General features: G+C 42.0%; 1 protein-coding gene across 1 annotated transcript in view; it reads left to right on the top strand.

Moving 5' to 3' along the window:
- UNC45B (unc-45 myosin chaperone B) overlaps positions 1 to 17,379 on the top strand; it is a 44,562-nt gene that overhangs the window by 8,315 nt on the left and 18,868 nt on the right. The window contains exons 4-10 of the mRNA XM_068268706.1: positions 474 to 649; positions 911 to 1,000; positions 1,300 to 1,467; positions 3,024 to 3,189; positions 4,045 to 4,215; positions 5,367 to 5,538; positions 8,007 to 8,307. Of these exons, the coding sequence (XP_068124807.1) occupies positions 474 to 649; positions 911 to 1,000; positions 1,300 to 1,467; positions 3,024 to 3,189; positions 4,045 to 4,215; positions 5,367 to 5,538; positions 8,007 to 8,307 (1,244 nt within the window). The remainder of the gene's footprint in view (positions 1 to 473; positions 650 to 910; positions 1,001 to 1,299; positions 1,468 to 3,023; positions 3,190 to 4,044; positions 4,216 to 5,366; positions 5,539 to 8,006; positions 8,308 to 17,379) is intronic.

The following is a 17,379-nucleotide window of genomic DNA, read 5'->3' as shown; positions in this document are numbered from 1 at the left end:
TGTGTATCCAGGAAAATGGGATGCAATGGTGCTGAAAAGTCGCATCGGGTGTTACAAGTGCAATGCAACACATTCAGTACATTGAAGTGGTGCACATCCGGTGAATGCCCAGCATGCTGCATGTTATTTCGAAGGAATCCATCACTGCACGCCACAGATGCGTACATGGGAATGTACCGACTGTAAGGCAGGGCAACGTTCTAACGTTTATTATTGATTGATATGTTTTATATGGCATTATACTTTATTGCAGCAGGCTTTCCAGCACAGAGAGATATAGAACAGATTGGAGTGGGGAGTGCACCAATATACCATCAACTTTCCTAGTTTAAAAAAAGTATTGTTTGGACAAAAATGTTCCTTTTAATTCTTCTGCACATGTAGTTTTCATGGTTAACATGGCGCTAAACAGTTTTCTTAGTCAAGAAAAACAAAATTCTGAAATGATTTAAAGCAGAGACTTTATTTTTCAGCTATTGATGTGGATGCATCCGACATAAAAGCCCTGTACAGACGCTGCCAGGCTCTGGAGAAACTGGGGAAGCTAGACCAAGCTTACAAAGATGTTCAGAGATGTGCCACGCTAGAGCCAAAGAATAAAATCTTTCTAGAGACTCTGCACCGCCTTGGCGGTCAGATTCAGGAGAAGGTGAGTCTATATATCATGATTAGGCATACAACTGTTTGGCAACCAAACGTAATACAAAATATAACTTTACTGTAGTCATATTTATTTTACTCATTAAACCAATGGAAAACCTAATGATATACAAAAAATGTGCAGTAACTGCTGTAAATGCCTACTATGGATTATGCATTTTGTACACTAAACTGTAGTTAAGGTTGAAGATACACCATGAAGTACGTATCCTCCCTTGTAATCCTGTCATGTCTCTCTTCCTTCTCACAGCTCCGGGTTCAGTTCTCTACTGATTCCCGAGTTCAGCAGATGGTTGATATTCTGCTGGATCCAAACAGCGAAAAAGAGAAGCGAGAAAAGGTATAAATAGATAAAAATATTTTTTGCGTTATCGGCATTTCCTCATTTGCAACAACAATTTTTATGATACCTTAACAAAAAGAATCACTGTGTATTGCCTGCATATCTGCTTCCTGATTCTGGAAATTCGGTTTCCTGATTGAAGAACTAAGAACATTCTGGTTAAACTTCTAAAGTCAATATAAACATGAATGTTTGAGAAAAATGCTTTATCTGCACATGTAGACATATTTTCAAATGTTTGCTTGTGTGATATGCAAAAAAAAAAAAACGTATCTACATTTCGTTTGTTGTCACAGGCTGCCAACAATCTGATAGTTCTTGGCAGGGAAGATGCTGGTGCTGAAAGAATTTTCCAGAACAATGGTGTGAACCTTCTAATGCAGTTAGTAGACACCAAAGACCCGGAGCTGATTCTATCAGCAGTGAGGACTCTTTCTGGCATGTGTACTGGGCACAAAGCACGGGTAAGTGTCTCTGGCCTATATCACTTCTTATGTTAGTTTACACAGCAGCAGTTTTTGACCTGCACGTTCCAATCTGATTGCTTAATGTAGTGATCAATTCAGTATGGAAAATGAAGGCCCTTCCTACGTTTTCCAGCCACCCCTTCCAACATGGTGACATTCACAGGGTCATATAAAAAGTGCTACCACCATTTTAGCTCAGTTAAAAGTGCAGCGGCCATTCCCACCACACTGGTTACAAGTGCTCCCATCATCCGCCCCCATAGCCATTGTGGTTGCCATCCACACCTCCTTCCCACATAGATAGTGCTACTCAGTATATAAGGTGAATCAAGTGATGAAAAATCACTAATTTTACATCAAAAGTCAGGCTGTTATCAGACGTCCTTTAATGTCAGGAGCTTCTAGAGATGAGATGTACCCTAAAACAGAATACTGGGATGTCATGAAATAGTGATAACTATGTTTGGTGCGTTCCTTGTCATTCTCACTAGACAAGAGAACCTAACATAATCTACTTTACCAATATTGCAGTGAGTAAAAAGCATGAGATCATTATATTTCTTTATCATTCCAAAGAAAACCTTGACACAACTGAACAGATAAAACCTTGTTTCTTATATAGGAAGCACAGTGTGTGTCTAGAAGGGTAGTTTGTATACATCAAAACATTAAAATCACATTCCTGTTTTGATGGTCTTAAAGTGAACCTCCGGACTAAAAATCGACTCAGCAGCACTGAAAAGGCTTTGTGTTTCTTTAACAGTTTCACAGCATCAGAACTTTGTTTCTCTCATACAAGCCTCATTTTTAGCTGCACAGAAGAAAACTGCCCGGGCTTTTTTCCCCTGATGCTGTGCAAAGCATGATGGGATTTTTGATTTTGTTGTTCTCGTTCTGCTGTTTTGGTGCAATTTTTTTTTTTCTACATTTTGAATTTGACATTTGAAGCCTAGCGTGTGCAGCTGGGAGGGGTAATCAGGACACAGGATAGTTGGAACTGCGTCTCCTGCTCCTTGTCACCTCCTTTCAACCAAAAAGATGGCTGCCCCCATGACAAAGATGGCAGCCCCCATGAATCACAAACATTTGCCTGTTCTTTTAAAACAGGGTGGGTAAGAGATTATATTACCTATCTATTGTAATTAACATAACTCATGTAACTTGATGACAGTATGTTTGTTTAGGCTGAAGTTCCCCTTTAAAGGCTTTGTGAGCTTATCCATCTTAGCACGCGTGCGCACACACATGCTGTTATGTGGACCTCCCTTGCTCCAGGGTACCATAGCAGTTTCTATGGCTGTTGTTACAACCCTATAGCTGATTACCGGTATTCTTCTAAATAGAGTCAATTGTGAGAACTAAGAGCTTCTGTATAGACATTAGTTTGTCCTGATCATGCACTATTGTTTAGACAATAATAATCTAGTGTCCATAGCAGAATGAAAACTTTGACAGATGATGTCAATTGCCATTTATTATTGATACAAGAGGAAATACTTTTTGGAAGTAGATTTGCCAGCTTTTCAATTGTTTTTTTTTTTTTTGTATTCTAGGCAACAGCAATCCTACATATTGTGGGTATCAGTAAGATCTGCAGCATCATGGCAGTGGACAATGAGGAAATCACTGTAGCTACATGCACCCTAGTGCAGAGCATTGTGGACTCTCTGACAGGAGTGGACAAAAGAGATCATGGGAAAGAAGAGTCCTTGGTGTTAGGTCAGAGCTTTGAATATAATATGTAATGTGAGATAACTTTATTAATCAGGCCACAGGTCTGCGTGAGCTCTATACATTCAGTACTGCATAAAATATATCAAATAGGTTGACTGATAAGCTGTAAACATTCAGTGTACACAGACGCCATGCAACACAGACTATTACATGTATTGCGGTTACCAGGGGCGTAACTAAAGGGGAGTAGGGACTGCTGGGGGGCCTAGAGCTGTTACGGGGCCCCAAATACTAATTCACTTTGTCTGATATAGGGGTCCATCCTTCAGATCAGGTGTATTTGCGGCAACACTTGTTATGGGTGTGAAGATTTTGATGGCCACACTTGTATTATGACCCTTGGAAGATGGGCCAGGCTGTTAGAGTCATCAAGGGGAGGCAAGGGAAAGGGTGTGAACACTGGGGGACCCCATCAAAGTTTTGCTGGGGGCTTCATGATTTGTAGTTACGCCCCTGGTGGCTACCATTACAAAGTAGAAAAGTAGTAATAAGGCCTATTGGCAAAAAACTGAAAAGTGTTTTCTTTAGACTAAACATTTTTTTCCCACACTTTTATAAATAGGCTTTCTGATTAGCAGGACTCTCTTTAGTGTACTAAAAATCATGAAGCGGCATGTGATCAGTGTGTTCAGCTTCTGTTTCCTGTGCAGGCTAATTCAGGAAATGATCATAACAAATCAGAATTTTCCAAATCTATCAACTGATTAAACACATCGCTATGAGATCTGCTACACACAAGCAATTCTGCTACCTGGATCTGTCTAGTTCTGTCTGCTCACATTTTAATATATTGTAAAATAAGCAAGAGTGATCCTTACATCCCAGGTTTGTGTTTTTTAGACACCAAGAAGGACCTCCGGGACATCACCAACCACTTACTGGACATGCTTACTAGTAAGAAGGTCTCTGGACATGGCAGGGATCAGGCTATAAATTTACTCAGTAAGAACATCCCCCGCAGCAACTTGAAAGACAAAGACCACTCCAAGACACTCTATGTAGTTGATACAGGTGACTGCTACAGATTATTTTGAAACCAAAGTTTCCTAAACTCTGCTATCGATGTGCTTTAATACATCCGATGATTTTTATCATTTGTGGTTCCAATTTTACAGCATTAATGTACAGTACCTGTTTGTTTATTGTAAATTACATTAGAAAGAAATGCCTTTTTTCATATTGTTATTTGTTTTTTTTATTGAGTCTGGTACTACAAGCTAGGATTTTAAATATTTGTCTGTGCTTTATTAGAAGAATGTTAAATATCAGAAACAAAAATGTTATATTTGTTTTAAGATCCACTTTTTTCTTTGATTGCGCGACATAAACTTCTATTTTTATAAGTATGAATAAATAAGATCTACTAAAATATATATATATTCCCTTTATAATAATCTCCAAGGGACCGAGCCAAGTGGTTTACAATATCAGAAGATTACTATATTAGAAATTCTAATACTCAAGCATAGCAAGTATATTGTAGTACTGTATCTTAATCCAGGCAATAGTTGGGAGCTTTTTTTGTCTTTGCATTGCTAAAGCAAGTGAGCACAGACAGCTTCTAAGCTAGATCAAAATGCACAGTAATCAAAATGCAGGGGTTTGCATGCAATAATTACACAACAGCTTGCACAGGAAGCATAGGTCTCACCAGTTAATGCAGGTACAGCACTGATAGTGTGCTCCTCTGTCCACATTGTTGTGCAGCCTGGATGATACTGTAGTGTTGCAGCCCTGCACAAGCAAGGCACAGATGACAGGCAGTAGGCAGCATCTTACACAGGAAGCATAGGTTTCACCAGTAGATGCAGCTTGCGGTCTTTAGCCCCAGCTGGTGCTAGTTTTGAGGTGATTCACGTGGACCTAGACTAACATGCAGGCTACAACCACCTAATAGTCTCCGACTGACTATGAGGCATGAGCACTCCCAGTTTCCATTATAGCCAGATACAGAATACCACAGGTACCAAAAAACAGGTTCACTATAACTGAAGTTCTATTATACCTGGGCTTACTATACCAGGCGTTACTCCTATATATATATATATATAATGGAGCTTGGCAGGGACCTGGACATTTAGTTTACTTGACTTGAAGTTCTACTATATCAGAGTTTATTATAACAAGAATACTGTATTACAATATGATTTATATTCTGGCAGGACTGAAGAAAATCCTAAAAGTCTTGAGTCAAATCTCAGAACTACCAAACAGCTTACCACTGACAGTGAATACCCGCTTAAATGCGTCTATCCTTGTCAATAAACTGTATGATGATCTGCGCTGTGACCCAGAAAGAGACAACTTCCGGCTGATTTGTGAGGATTATATCACGTAAGTAAAATGAAACAATCCCCCCCCCACCAATGAAATTATTGAGTGATAGATCTGTACCAACTTAAAAAAAAAGGATAGCAAGGATAACACATAAAAAGGGGTTACATCTGCTTGTTATAGTGAAATCCTTATAATAATTCGGAATATGTTTTTATGTGTTTAGTTTATACATTTACAGTGTATAGTCCTAACATACTGTATTTTCCGCGTCTATTTGAAAAGGGCTCCTGGAAAAAAGGGCTCCTGGTGTAGCCCATATATACCAAATTCGGCTACAAAAAGGGTGCCTGGTGTAGCATATATGCCAACTTCGGCTACAAAGGGCACATGGTGTAGCCCATATATGCCAACTTCAGCTAGAAAGGGCACTTGGTGTAGCCCATATATGCCAACAGGTGCCCTTTGTAGCTGAAAAAAGCTAGTTTTAGTTTATTTAAAAGGATGCTGTTATAGGCAATTTTTGGGGGCTACAAAAGGGCTGTAGATATAGCTAAGAAAAGTTACTATTATGACCTAACTGCTCCTTACTCTCACACAGAACCCTCCCCTGATGGTGCCTAATCCTAACCCCCCAGGTGGTGCCTAACCCTAAGACCCCCCATTTGGTGCCTAACCCTAAGACTCCCCAGGTGGTGTCTAACCCTAAGACTCCCCTGGTGGTGCCTAACCCTAAGACCCCCCAGGTGGTGCCTAACCCTAAGACTCCCCTGGTGGTGCCTAACCCTAACACCCCCCAGGTGGTGCTTAACCCCAAGACCAGGCATGCTCAGCTCAAATCCAACCCGGGAGACATCCGGATAGTTGCTATCCGGATAACTCCCAGGAATGCTGTGCGGGGGGGTCAATCTTACCTGAATGACATCTTCATCGGGTCCATACGTGTCGCCTCCCACCGCGTCGCCGCATTCGCCGGTCACGTGGCACAAACACTACCTCTTTCAACCCGGAAGGAGGAAGTGTTTGTAGTTACGTGACCGGCGAATGCGACGCTTGGAACGCATGGTGGGAGGCGACGCGTACGGACCCGATGAATACGTCATTCAGGTAAGATTGCCCCCCGCACAGCATTCCTGGGAGATATCCGGATAGCAACCAGATGTCTCCCGGGTCGGATTTGATCATCACTGCCCAAGACCCCCCAGGTGGTGCCTAACCCTAAGACTCCCCTGGTGGTGCCTAACCCTAAGACTCCCCAGGTGGTGCCTAACCCTAAGACTCCCCAGGTGGTTCCTAACCCTAAGACCCCCCCAGGTGGTGCCTAGCCCTATGACTCCCCAGGTGGTGTCTAACACTAAGACTCCCCTGGTGGTGCCTAACCCTAAGACCCCCCAGGTGGTGCCTAACCCTAAGACCCCCAGGTGGAGCCTAACCCTAAGACACCCCCCCTCCCCACTTGTGATGCCTAATCCTAACCTCCCCTGCACGCTCAAATAAAAAAATCTCGGCTATAAAATGGTGCCCTTTTGTAGCAGAATCAAAAACCTTGTAGTCTAAAACCTTGTAGCTGAATAAAAAATATAGGCTACAAAGGGGCGCCCTACTGTAGCCGAAAACCTTGTAGCTGAATAAAAATATGGGCTACGAAGGGGTGCCCTCTTGTAGCCGAAAACCTTATAGCCGAAAAAAATATGGGCTACAAAAGGGCGCCCGCTTGTAGCCTATATCAAAACTCGGGAGCCCTTTTCACCACCTTGTAGCCCATATTTACAGAAATAACATTGATGTCTATGGAGGAGCCCTTTTCATACAGGCAGCTCAGGAGCCCTTTTCAACTGATCCCGTATTTTCCACATTGTACTGAGAAGACAGGACAGTTCAGGTCATTCAGTGTTCCTCAAAGGGGCTCACATTTTGTTTTTGCTACAGTGTAGCTCCAGTTCAGACTTGCAGTAATTATTTTTGATTGCTTTGAATGGCGTTTTACTATACAACATGCCGATTATTTAACGCCCAATGGGGTTGATTCACTAAACCGTGCTATGACAAATAGCATGCCTTATCAGAGATAGCACGCCTTATCAAAGATAACATGCCTTATCAAAGTTAACACTCCTTAGTATAGCGAGCGATATAAACCCACAGGGGCAAAGGGCAGGATGAGTTCCATTGCCAATTAGCAGGCATAAGTTCGTAGTGCTCGCTATGCTACTCTGATAACGCATGTAAACTTTAATAGGGCATGTTATCTTTGATAAGGCGTGCTATCTCTAATAAGGCGTGCTATCTCCGATAAGGTGTGCTATCTCTGATAAGGCGTGCTATCTCTGATGAGGTGTGCTATTTGTCATAGCACGGTTTAGTGAATCAACCCCAACTGTGTGTTCTGGGAGGGTGGAGAATGAGCGGAATTGGTGTATAACTACAACAATTGGTTTTCCAATTGTTAATAAGCTGCTTACAGGCATGATATAAAGTCAGTACAGAGCTTAAGTCTCATTATCAACCTGCTTATTATATATTTACAGTGGTAGTTTTGATCCAAAGAATATGGAGAAGAATCTGAATGCTATACAGACTGTGTCCGGTATCCTGCAGGGGCCCTTTGACCTGGGAAATAAACTGCTGGGGCTGCAGGGTGTCATGGAAATGATGGTAGCACTGACTGCATCAGAAAGGGAAATAGACCAGCTGGTTGCAGTGGAAGCACTCATTCATGCCTCTACTAAGCTTAGCCGTGCCTCCTTCTTCATCACGAATGGAGTGTCCATGCTGAAAGATATTTACAAGAAGACAAAGAATGAAAAGATAAAGATCCGTGCTTTGGTGGTGAGTGAGAGCAGCTAGATAAGGCGCCTAATCTGTGTTGCCAACACCTCTATACACAGCATTCAAATATCCAGGGGCATAGCTAGAAATAATGGCACCCCATAGCAAGGTTTTGCGAAAACAGTGCCACTTCTTTTAGTGAAGGTCCTTGCCACTCCAAGATTACCATAGCTCTCACCTGTCCCTCTTTTGGAGGGACTGTCCCTCTGTCCTTCTTTCTTCCTCATCTGTCTCTCTTTCAGGACTGATGTACAGATGTACGTAAAAACATATGTATTTTTCTACAGAAAAGTGTGTTTAACTGACTCTAAACTTTATTCCCACCCTTTAAATTGATACATTTCTTATTTTCATATGTTAATATGAAGGGAAATGAACCAGGATAGAAAGGACCAGTGTGGTTTGAATGATAAAACAACATATTTTTCTTATGAAATCTTTATAGTATGGATGACTAGGGGTGTGTTGTTGGTGTGGTTAGGGGTGTGGGTAAAGTGTCCCTCTTTCTGGTCTCAAAAAGTTTCTATAGGATTACTCGCAAGGACCTTTTTAAAGTGTTGCTCATAGTGATAGAGCAGCGGGCAGAAGTGATGGTTATGTGTAAACTGCACCTGCTGTTATCACGGACACATGCACAGTAGCAAATTTGAAGCTACATGCCAGATTACTGAACATGCATCCAAGGTCACTGGATGATCCTAGATCCATGCGGAGTAATCTGTCACATAACCGCAGATCACTCCTGCCCGCTGCTCTGTCACTACGAGCGGCACTTCAAAGGTCTTTGTGCAGTGGCAAGGACCTTCACTAAAAGACGCAGCACTCTTTCTCGAGAGGCAGTTTGGCTGTGCCTTTGCTCCTTCCTCACAGCCAGGTCTGTTAGTTATAGGTACTTTTAAAAAAGGTTGTACAACAATAAGATCCCCTGAGAGGGAATATTTTGATCCAAAACCCATCAGTAAAGCTGCAGTCCCTCAGCTTAATGTAAAGAATAATAAAGTGGCCATTCATCTGTTGATTTTGTGGCCGATCGACCATCCAATTAAATTATTATTGAATTGGATAAAAATTGGTGCCGCAACAAGCATGCCTAATAATAATGTTTTGATCAATTTTATGCCAAAATTGGTCAAATGTATCGGACAGGTTGAGAAATCTTGAGCCAACGTGGACGATCACGTGTGCAGTGGTAACGACGCAATATCGCAATGACCAGTGATTGCGATGGACCCTGCCCACTGTCTCCCCAAGTGTTTAGATGTCCTCCTGGTGCCTTGCATGTAAATACCTTACCTGTCCACTGCCCCTAAGTGTCCGCCGAGTCTCCCCTGTACTTCCACGTTTTCATCCCACGTGACCACCGTGACGTTGTCACTCACATGCCCCACATGCTAAAACAATAAGTAGAGGAAAAGTTCCAGAAAAGGCCAGCACCTAATGGGCTGAGGCACAATACCTGGGATCCCGAAGTCACCTTGGTGCTCACAGCATAAGATTTGCATGCAGTAATAGGGAGAAAAAACAGCGCTGGGCACTCAAGCTGAATGCTTAAGGTTTATTTCCACAGGTAGCGTCAGACATTACAGGCATACATAGGGAGAAAAAAGGTCTATCAACCATTTCACGAGGAAGCGGGCAAGAAGCCCGTGAAACGGCAAAGTTACACCTTTTTTTTCTCCCTATGTATGCCTGTAATGTCTGACGCTACATGTGGAAATAAACCTTAAGCATTCAAAAAACAAAGGACCGAGAGCCCAATATAGTGTAGTATGTACTGGAAATTGGAGAAATTAATGTAAAGTGTAAGTAATATACTCACAAGCCAGGGTTACCTCCAAGGCAACCACTGAGAAGGCAGGTGGGGAGAACAAGCCTGTCCCCACTCAGGAATAAAACGTCGCTCTCTGTGGATAGAAGAAAAAAGAAGGGTATATCACCCTTCCACCAAGGGTGGATTCTTGATATGTAAAGTTGTACAGAGGCGCCAGTAGGATAAAAACACTCTAAAATGTTTAAAACATTTGGGATGCGGTGGTGGACCAGCCAACCCCAAAACAGACAAAAGTACTGTCAATTATGGTCAAAAAGCAATTTATTTACATACTCCTAGTACAAGTTGTGTTTCGCAGGCAATATCCCGCTTCATCAGGCAATAAATAACCGGAGCAAAAACTGAAAATGACAGAGATGCAAAACAATAATCAGAACAACGTGTGTGGCAAGTGATATTCATCATATAGATGGTATTTGCAATAACTTAAACCTATGTTAAAACACTAACAAATATAATAAAGAAGGTGCCAGAAAGGTATGATCTTCATCTATTATGACTTTTATGCTGGCCTGCTGAATCCTGGATTGCCTTCGTTCTGTGGTAGCTGGGAGAGAGACTTGGAGAGAGACTGTACGCAAAGATGGCGCAGTATTTGGCAAAAAATGAATGCAATTCATGATACAAGTTTACTGTTAATACAATACAAACTCTTAAATAGATGCTATATGACACCAAAAAGGTTACACAAAATCTCTAAGCGAAATAGCGATAGGTGTGTAAGATGCAACAAGGATTTAGGGGACGAAATCCATATTTGGTGGGGGTGCCCAAGGATCCAAGAATTTTGGGAAAGGATTGAGCTCTTCGTGAGAGGTAAATCTGTAACAAATGAAGAGTGTAAGAGGAAAAGAATATTGACAGCAGAAGGGGTGATCTTTAGTATCGCTGATACAGATGATAATAGAGTTAGTAGATTCCTAAAAGAAATGGGAACTCTAGTTGCAAAGGCGCTCATTACCAAATACTGGAAAGGAGGTCAGATCCCTACTTTGGAGGAATGGTGTAACTACATGAATAATACACTGAGAAGGCAGGAAGAAGAGAAATTAGGAGAGGGTGTTAGAGTAGAGGAATTTAGAGAGACCTGGGAAAAAATATTGCTTGAATGGAGAAATGACAAGGAATAGAGCTCAAATAAAGATAGGCGGTTTAATTACCCTAACTAAGATTCTCTCTCCAGGCCTCCACACAGCGAACAAGGTGGGCAATATTGGGAGTAACAGGCAGACTGTAATGGGTAGTACGCGGCAGCATAATACTATGGAGGAGGTGCTCTGGGTTTCCCTGTTTTCAATGGGGTGGGGGAGGGGGGAGTGAGATTGTCGGGTTGAGTCGGATCAATTAATGGATGGATGGATGGACGGATAGATGCTTGAAGTGGGAGTTTGATTGGATGAAGTGGCTGCGTCCCATGGGACGATATCTCATGGGGGGGGGGTGACATCCCATGGGACGGTATCGCATGAGGGAGATACATGGGTATCTGCGCATTTAATTGCATGATTCTAGAAGAACATAAGGGTTCGTGCGCTGATTAACTTTTTCGCCCGAGGCCCTCTTTTTGAGAAGAACCCTCACCTCCAATTTGGGACATCACTTGGGTATTCCATTGTAGAAAGGTTGTTAGGTGGGGGTGGGGTTGTTAGGTGGGACGAAGATTGAAATCTAGAGTTGGGTTGAGGTACAAGCGGATTCGTTGAGAAGTTTGGGGAGAACTCGGGCGAGGAAGGGTATTGCGCAGGGGCCACGGGGAGAAAAATTTGGGTTGGGGGCAGAATGCACAATTTATAATCTGTATGTAGAGCATATAAATTAACTATTTGTAGATATTTGGTTTGACTTCATTTCCCTTATTGTTGTTTTAACTACAAGAATTAATAATAATAAAAGGAAAGAAAATAAATAAGGAAAATCAAACGATGATGCAAACCATACCCAATGATGGGAGTGCTTCAATGAAGCTAATTTTTCTCTTGGGTACAGTACCATGGGTGCGCTGAGTTTGAAAAAAAAAAAAAGACAAAAAAAAAAAAACACTAACAAATATGAAATCTACATGGTGTGTAAACAGAATGTAGTAATTATTCTAAGGTCTAGATCAATTTTGTACTCTTATATTGTAGTTACTGTTCAATAGGCATAAACTGGTATTGCTGCGTGTTACACTTTAGTTGTATGGTAGTCTCCTAAGTGGATATCTGTATGGTATGGGGGAGGGAGAGAAGGGTGGGGGATGGAAAGTAAGTGGAGAAGGAAGGAATGATGAAAGGTAAACGAGGTGGGCGGGAAGAGAGAGAGGAGTTTGGATATGCGGATAAGGTAGTTATTATGGTGGAGGATATAGTGAAGAGGAGGCTGAGGACAGGGTTAGAGAGGTGGGCAGGAGGTAAGAAGTAGTAGGTATAGGTATGCAGAGACAATGGATCCTGCGGTGAGAGCGAGCATTCAAAAGGCAAAATTGTAGGTCACTTACCAGCACGGAGTCCAAACGGAGCTTGGCACCTCTGTAATGGTCCGTGGGAAATGACCTAGTAGATATAGGGCTTACGGCGAGTGATACGTTTTGTGGGCGGGGCGAGAGGGAGGAAGTAGTTGTGGGGGGTGGACATGGTGGCCAATGAGATAAGAGCGGGCGGGGGTGGTGTAATGAGGACATGACGCCGCATCGCTTGCGTCGATAGGCGGTGCGGAGGGAGTGTTCTTGCCAGCCCGGATTTATGCGCATGTGCGGATGTTGGAAAGGGAATAGGCGGCGTGAGAGACTATTGCGCTCACTTCCACCTTACTGGACGCAATATTAATGAATGGCAAGAATATAGTAAACTGAATGAGGATAGTGTAAAATCTAAAGTTTTGTACAAACCCCTTTATCCACACATATGCGTGTATAGGAAGGATGACGAGCATAGAATGTGAGGGGGAGTAATTAATTCAAGCGACAGCCACCAATAATATATATACATTTCGGAGAGAGAGCAATGCCGGCCCCTGCTGGTATATAACCGGTACTGCCCGTTGTGTGTGTAGTTACATATTATGTAGATGGAAATCTAGACATGTGCTGGTAAAGCATATTATTATTATTATTATTATTTATTTATAAAGCGCCAACATATTCCGTGGCGCTGTACAATGTAAGAAAACAAACAAAGGTTACATAATGATACAGACAATGATATACATCAAATATGAACACTGATACAAGATACAGCACTGCTGATTACAACTTGATTTAACATGATGACTAAAATGTATAAATGTCTAACAGTGTGCAAGCAATTGAATTAATAACATTCCATGACACAAAAGGGTGAGAGACCTGCCCTTGCGAGCTTACAATCTAAAGGAATGGGGTGGAAACAAGAGGTGAGGAAGTATACAGTATATGTACAGGCAGTGCGTAATTAGGTTATTTAGTGGGTGCATGGCCTAAGCTAGAGAATATGCTTGTCGGAAAAGGTGGGTTTTGAGGGAGCGTTTAAAGATTTCAAAGGTGGGAGAGTGGCGGAAGCATAAAATCTTTATTGGAGTTGTGTCCATCCATTTGCAAGCTGGCGAAGTGCATCATATATTAAAACTTGTGCATAAATGAAAACACATAAGAACAATAAAAACCTAAATAAAAATAATAAGAACACTCAATGATTATTACAAGTACTGAGGGAAAATTGTACACATAAGTTATATAATCCTCAGAACACATTAAAATCCCTGCCATTCATCTGCACGATCGCGCGTGAATGGATACAGAAAACCCCTATGAGTATTACTGCATGAATAGGTTAGAATAAAATTACATTAAAAAACTGGAATTAAAACGAGAGGACGAATAAAAAGAGACTGTAATGACTGTAGAGATGATTGATTAGTAGATTTTCTCCAGTTGTTCATTTAGACCACCTGGAGTCAAAGATTTGAGTATTTGTATCCAGTACATTTCCCTTGATTTTAGGAGCTCAAATGAATTTGAGCAATTTCGCAGAATGGTTTCTATCAGTGTAATGTGGAACATATCGGGGTTGCTATTGTGGTGTGATGTGAAGTGACGTGACACGCTGTGAAGGGGATATTTATTAAGTATGTTTCTTTTGTGTTGTCCTATTCTGCTCCTTGCGGGTTGAGTAGTTCTGCCCACATACTGAAGCAGGCATGGGCAAGATATGATGTAGATGACGTATTTTGATTCGCAAGAGATATAATTTTTGATCTGGCATTCTATGTTCGTGACCTTAGAACGAAAAGATGTGGTCTGGTAGAGCTTGAGTGCCCAGCGCTGTTTTTTCTCCCTATTACTCCACATGCTAAAATGCTGGCAACCACGTGGGGCGCCAATGCAGAAGTAAAGCATGGACATTTGTGTGCAGTGGACAGGTAAAGGATTTACATGCATGGGAACCGGGTGGACATCTAACATTAGGGGAGATGCTGAAATTGATTGGGGATTGGTCTATGGGGTTTGGGTAGACAACAGATATCTCTCTGATCAGATTCTATCAGAGAGAAATCTGTCTCTTGGTTGAATCTGCCCATACATTGCTAGATGTATGGGCACCTTATAAGAGTTGCGAGGTGGCAAATACAAATTAAGCTGTTCTTACCTGGAACTTCTTCCAGCCCCTAGAAGTCATTTGAGTTCCTGCCCGCATCTCCAGTCTTCTCCTGGGTCCCGCTGGCCGCCTCTGAAGAATATCCGACCCATCAGGTCAGCGTCTTTTGCGCATGCACGCAGGCGCAGTAAGCTCCCGGTGACATGGGTGCGTTTGAGCGCACTCATCCACATGCTGAAAGAAGGTGACCTGGCCTAGATGCCAATTCTACAAAGGCTGAAGAAGCTGCGATGAGTTCTAAGGGCTGGAAGAAGATCCAGGTAAGTGATATTTAATTTACTATTATGACCACCTTGCAACTCCTTTAAGTCTCTGCATGTAACTTACTTAATTGACTCTTTGGATAGGGGTGGTGCTTGAAGAGATGGTGGGTGAAGCTTCTCATGGGCATGGGGGAGTGGCTTCTTGCAGTCGTGGGCGGAACTTAGCAGAGTCGAAGTGGCAACTCTTAAAAATAAAAAGGGGAGAGGGCTGCCTGAGAACCAAGGTCCCTCCTGTCTGCAGGGGTGCTAGTAAAAAAGGGCACACAGGGATAGTGGACAAAAAGGGCGCCGCCATAGACTGCAATGCAAAATATCGGCTATTCGGCGCCCGACAGGAAAAAATGGCGCCCGAGAAATAGCGGTTACAGGGATCGTGTTAACAACATTTTTCGTTCATAGAATAAGGTTTATAACAAATATCGTTTACAAGTTCGTTTTGAGTTTGTGTTATACTTATTTTTTCGTTTTTAAATTTCGCTTATATCAGTTTTTACTTATTATTTAGTTTAAAAATTTCGCTTACAAAAGTATAACAACTAAATTTTCGTTTTTTGATCATTTAAAAATTTGTTTTCATATGTATAATGCGTAAATACCTTATTGTATTAGAAATACATCGCTTTTGGTACCGTATTAACTTTGTTTTTACACTTATAATGCGTTGATTATAGTTACTAAAATATCGCTTTTAATATTACTGTTATTTTAAGGTTGTTTTTACACTTACAATGCGTTGATTATAGTTACTAAAATATCACTTTTAGAATTACTGTTATTTTAAGATTTCTAATGCTTGTAAGACAATCTATTGTATTGTATATATTTATATATACTTTTCTCTATTTATAATATTAATGTATATGTGATTTTAAGGCTATTTTAAGGCTATTTATTCTATTACAAATATTTAAATTATTTTATTCATGTTATTTGTAGAAAAGTATTTTAAGGATTAAATATATTATTGTTTATATGTGTTTAGGGTGTTTAGGGTGTTTGTGCGGTGGGGATGGTTAGGTTTAGGCATTACCAGGGAGGTCTAGGGGTTAGGAATAGGTACAGGAAGGGTTAGGTATAGTTACAGTATAATATATGCAATCAGGGGGTGGTTAGGGTTAGGCACCACCAGGGGGGTCTTAGGGTTAGGCACCACCAGGGGGGTGGTTAGGGTTAGGCACCACCAGGGGTGGTTAGGGTTAGGCACCACCAGGGGGGTCTTAGGGTTAGGCACCACCAGGGGGGTGGTTAGGGTTAGGCACCACCAGGGGTGGTTAGGGTTAGGCACCACCAGGGGGGTCTTAGGGTTAGGCACCACCAGGGGGGTCTTAGGGTTAGGCACCACCAGGTGGGTCTTAGGGTTAGGCACCACCAGGGGGGTCTAGGGGTTAGGGATAGGTACAGGGAGGGCTCTGTGTGAGAGTAAGGTTAGGTATAGTTACAGCACAATATATGTAATATATACAATTTATTAAATTATATATATTTAAACAAAGAGGGGTCTAGGGGTTAGGGATAGGAATAGGGAGAGATCTGTGTGAGCCTACAGTTTGGTATAATTACAGTAAAATATCTGTAAAACCTAACATTGCATTGCTATGCTTAATACAAGTGTAAATATCGTTTTTGTTATAGACGATATTTGACGTTTCTTTTCAGAATTCATTTGTTGTTATAGACGGTATTTTGCCATTTCATTTTCATTTATTTAACCTATTTAGCACTACATTTTCGTTTACAACCACTTAAAAGAAAAATATGGTTTTGCATTAAAACTTTAAATTTCGGCTATACCCCGCGCCCTTTTTTCCAGGCGCCCTTTTTTGATACACGCGTCTGCAGGTGCCTGGACTTCCATAACAGCTAACATATTTAGAGCAGGGCACTCCTTTTTTAACTTTGCTGGATGGGTGATGTGTCTCAACCTGGCAGTGGCAGAGTGTGCTGCTGCTGTTCCTTTCCATTCACCAGCCACTTATCCTGGTAGGTAGTTTCCTCATCTCTATCCATCTCTTGCTTCTCTCTGGCAGCCTCTATGCCCCCTGCTTTGCTCTGTTTCCATGTGTAAATGGAGGGGTGAGGTCAGAGCCACGAGCCACACTGTTCCCTGCCACCTGCCAGAACTAAAAACAAATGGTCGTCTGGGAACAGGATAATATTAATGAGTAGGGAGGCGGCAGGTTAAAAAATAGTCACCTTCAACCTGCCTGCATCTCTGCAATGAAGGTGGTGGTGGGTGGGGGGTGTTTGGGGCCAGGAGGGCTGAATGGAAAAAGAAAAGGGGGGTGAAACCCAGGATCATCGGGCCTTCTTGTGGCTGAGGCCACAGAGCAGTCACTATGCCTGCTATGTTGATCCCTACGTTACTGCA

Source organism: Hyperolius riggenbachi, chromosome 2 (assembly GCF_040937935.1).
Source record: "Hyperolius riggenbachi isolate aHypRig1 chromosome 2, aHypRig1.pri, whole genome shotgun sequence".
Classification (NCBI taxonomy): domain Eukaryota; kingdom Metazoa; phylum Chordata; class Amphibia; order Anura; family Hyperoliidae; genus Hyperolius; species Hyperolius riggenbachi.
This window is presented reverse-complemented; position numbering and strand designations above follow the sequence as displayed.